This window comes from Choristoneura fumiferana, chromosome 17 (assembly GCF_025370935.1).
Source record: "Choristoneura fumiferana chromosome 17, NRCan_CFum_1, whole genome shotgun sequence".
Classification (NCBI taxonomy): domain Eukaryota; kingdom Metazoa; phylum Arthropoda; class Insecta; order Lepidoptera; family Tortricidae; genus Choristoneura; species Choristoneura fumiferana.
The window spans coordinates 12,625,440-12,629,028 of NC_133488.1; the positions used below are offsets into that span (position 1 = coordinate 12,625,440).

A 3,589-nucleotide genomic window follows, 5' to 3' on the forward strand; every position below is an offset into this window, starting at 1 on the left:
TCCTTTTATTTGTTTTAGTTCCGTCGGCGAGATGAGCAGAATAAGTTCCGATCTGGCTTGTATGTCCATTTTTTCGAACTTACATTTTTCTTCGGCGTTCGGTGTTGGCGATAATTTCTTTTCGCCGCTAACGTAATCCCATAGTTCGGTTTTAATTAGTACGGCCTGGGCTTGTAAACACCAGGTGTCGTAATTATTTCTATTTAACGTTTCTATAGAGCGGTATGTCGAAGACGCCATTTTTACGTTATTTTATTTCTTTTTGCATTTATGCAGGCAACCACGCTCTGCTACCAATTGTTGGGCGTGGGATATAAATATATCATTTGCGATACAATGCCTTTTATTTAAAACATAACATAAATTGTAATAACGTATTTCTTTTATGTAAATTCGTGACAAGACAAGCTTGACAGAAGAACGTCATAGAGCTGTTACAACCATAGAGGTTGCGCCGTACCAACAAAGAGAAGTGTCAAAAAATGTAAACAAAATTATTTAGCTACAAGTATTCCACTTTTAATTAATCTTAGTGATTCTGATAGCAAGAACACAGACATGGAAATAACGGCCTGGTTAGCGCAGCCGCCAAAGTATACGACCTTTAGAATAAACAGGATGAAAATCTTTGATATTGAAGTATTTAAGCAATTTTTAGAGAAGGTTCGTAAAGTTTAGGAATGCATTCTATTCTACACTGCATTGGACCCATACTATTCCTTAACGTGATATCATTTTTGTAGCAACGTGAAGATCTACATATTTTGGAAGCTCCTACGTTTTACTGTCTAACTGCGGACTGCTTAGTTGTAGAGCAATGGCCTGTGGATGTAAAACCAGAAAACAATAACAGTGAAGTTATTGTAGATGCTATGTGTGGCGCAGCAGTGCTGAGGGGTGCTCATGTGTTTGCCCCTGGAGTAATGGGACTACCTGCAGGTTATTTTTAATTTTATTTTGCTTGCATGTTTATTTGTTTATTGACTTTATGTTTGGCTCGATAATGACCTAATTTTAAGAACTATGTATCTACAGTCCTACAACATAAAATGCAATAACATTTGAATTTGGACTTTCTTGCCAGCCAGACTAGCCTAGTCTCCACTGCTCCTTGTCTATTCTCTGTACATGATCTCTACTACTTAGGGTCAAGTGTCCATCAATGAAACACATAAAATTCAAAATCTCATAAATTTGAATTTTTACTGTACTTAGTTAATTTTATTGGGTATCGCGTGTCATATGAAGGGTCCACGGAAAGAATGTGTCTAGTCACCTAAGCAACTTTTTGAGTTATAGCGGTTTGAAAGTTAGTCATCACAAACAATTACTATGGTTACCATTTATTTAAAAGTTAAAAAAATATTTTATATTGTTTTCAGATTATTTAATTCAGTGGTAAGTCATAGTACTTTGTGAGCTCTACATTTTGAGATTAAAATCTCAATTTTAAAAAAAGGTGACTAGGCATGTTCTTTCCGTGGACCCTTCATATACAGTATTCTTTATGAATGTGAATCTAAGTGTTTATAATATAAGTTTTTGTACTGATTTATGGTGTGCAATAAAGAATATTTGTATTGTATTGTGTAGTAGTCATCAAAAAAATAAAAATAAAAAAAATGGGAATTTGCTTCGTAGTCAGGTTCTCTAACTACTTGGCCATCTGGTCGTCAAAGGTGGCAGACACAGAAACAAAAAACAAGAACAAATAAAAAAAACATAAATATCAAAATAAATACAAATGATATAGGTATGTATAAATACCTACATCCATACAATACTTATACAATACATATTATTATACTACTAACATAAAAAGCAATAGAAATTGTCAAAAGGCTGAAATGTAAGAAAAGGATATGAAATTAGGAAAATACAATTTATAAACACAGAAAGACTGAGGACAGAGTTAAGATGAAGTGAGCCTTGACAAGATTTTTGAAAATGGGTAGAGATTTAGCTTTCCTCACAACTAGGGGAAGAGAATTCCACAGACAGATTGAAGAGCTAGTGAAGGAGATGATAGAACTTAGAGGAAGAATTTGGAACAGTAAGAAATAAATTTTGGGAAGAGCGAATGAAAGGCAGGAACTTAAAACATCTACCTACATTAGATGAGCGTATTTTTATTGCATAATGCCACTTCAGTGTGGTAAAAATTTTTTTTATCGTGATGGACCAAACTTAAGGGTGAGACTGAAAAAAAAAACAGTTGGCCTTTAAGTGTTTTTTTCAAATAAACAGGATAAGGCATAAAAAAATAACTGTACAGAGTAAAAGTCTTACTTTTTAGGAATGTTTATTAGGTATCATTAATTCTTACATTTGTAGCTGTGGCACTAAAAAAATGTAGCTGGGGGATTTTTTTCGATTTTAAAAAAAATGGCGATATCTCAAAAACTAAACCATTTTTACTAAACCTAAAACCTCATATTCTGAGAGGTAATTAGCTGCCCTATCAGCTGTCGACGGTATATCGTCGACTTCTGGGACACCCTGTATATATAATTTTTTTGCTTCTTTTTTACTTGAATTATTTTTGTCTGTATGTACAGGTTGCAGCATCAATGATAAAGTCAACATTTATGGAGATTTGGAAGGCAAATGCAAAAAAGGTCTGAAAGTAGTGTATACTGGAAAGAAACAATTTGTTGGAACTGGATATTTAAGAATGATGCGCCATGAGCTATTTAATGCTGGCAGCCCACCTAGGTATAACTGATTTATAAATGTCATGGAAGTAAGTATTTAAATTTACATAATCATACTTTAAAAAATCTTTAATTCCAGTGGCCTAGCTGTTGAAGTAATACTTCCAGCATCAAGATTGCCTGTTGTGAATGAATCAATTTACCCTAAAGGTACCTTGCTTCTACAAAATCTACCATCACTGGTTTGTGGCCAGGTTGTGAATGCCAGGCCAGGTGAACTCATCCTGGACATGTGTGCTGCCCCTGGTAATAAGACTACCCATTTGGCTGAAATGTCAAATAATCAAGTCAGTAAACCTGTTTTCAATGTTGCTTCATGCTGCTTTAATATGTGAAATGATGCAGCAATTTACTCTTTATAGGCTGTGATTTTATTATGCTCAGCAGTTATTTTATTTATACTGGCATATTGATCTTAAGTATCTAATAATGTATAATAGTTACATGTTACATAATATAATTCATTACAACTCCACTATTTGTATTTTTCCAGGCAATCATTGTAGCAATAGATAGAACTTTGCAAAAGGTAAAAAAAATACAGGAAAACTGTGAAAATCATGGAGTTACATGTGTAAGAGCATATATTTTTGATTCAACTAAATGTTATTCAAGTAATGGTGGGTCTATTGATTCAGGTCCGCCTTACAAATCAAATATGTTTGATAAAATACTCCTTGATGGCCCATGCAGCGGGTTGGGTCAGAGGCCCCAGTTAATCAACAAAATGACACCTAAGATGCTACAATCATACAAATTTGTACAAAGAAAGTTGTTTGATGCAGTAAGTGAACTCAACTATTTTTTTAAGTGCTGCGCTGCTTGATATTATACTACAAAACTTAGGTTTCCTTGTATTATTGGAGACCTAATTC

The 3,589-nt window shown here is 33.9% G+C and overlaps 1 protein-coding gene across 4 annotated transcripts; it reads left to right on the forward strand.

The window, feature by feature from the left end:
* The first annotated feature begins 466 nt into the window (after nt 1-466).
* Nucleotides 467-3,583, forward strand: LOC141437464 (tRNA (cytosine(72)-C(5))-methyltransferase NSUN6). 4 transcript variants are annotated; one of them, XM_074100859.1, is made up of 6 exons: nt 467-663; nt 744-939; nt 2,559-2,715; nt 2,794-3,001; nt 3,208-3,243; nt 3,353-3,535. In XM_074100859.1, the coding sequence occupies exons 1-6, from the start codon at nt 559-561 to the stop codon at nt 3,431-3,433; spliced, it is 783 nt and encodes a 260-aa protein (XP_073956960.1). In that variant the 5' UTR covers nt 467-558; the 3' UTR covers nt 3,434-3,535. The 4 variants fall into 4 exon arrangements, with proteins under 4 accessions (XP_073956960.1, XP_073956962.1, XP_073956959.1 ...); XM_074100861.1 differs by having other exon boundaries at nt 2,794-2,960; nt 3,353-3,441; XM_074100858.1 differs by having other exon boundaries at nt 3,208-3,583.
* The last annotated feature ends 6 nt before the right edge of the window (nt 3,584-3,589 follow it).

What these genes read in the sequence shown, in the direction of transcription:
- LOC141437464 (XM_074100858.1), top strand. Translation starts at nt 559, where the DNA reads ATGGAAATAACGGCCTGGTTAGCGCAGCCGCCAAAGTATACGACCTTT. An exon ending in AGTAATGGGACTACCTGCAG is followed by an intron (nt 940 to 2,558) that starts GTTATTTTTAAT and finishes CTGTATGTACAG; the next exon opens with GTTGCAGCATCAATGATAAA. An exon ending in AATGCTGGCAGCCCACCTAG is followed by an intron (nt 2,716 to 2,793) that starts GTATAACTGATT and finishes CTTTAATTCCAG; the next exon opens with TGGCCTAGCTGTTGAAGTAA.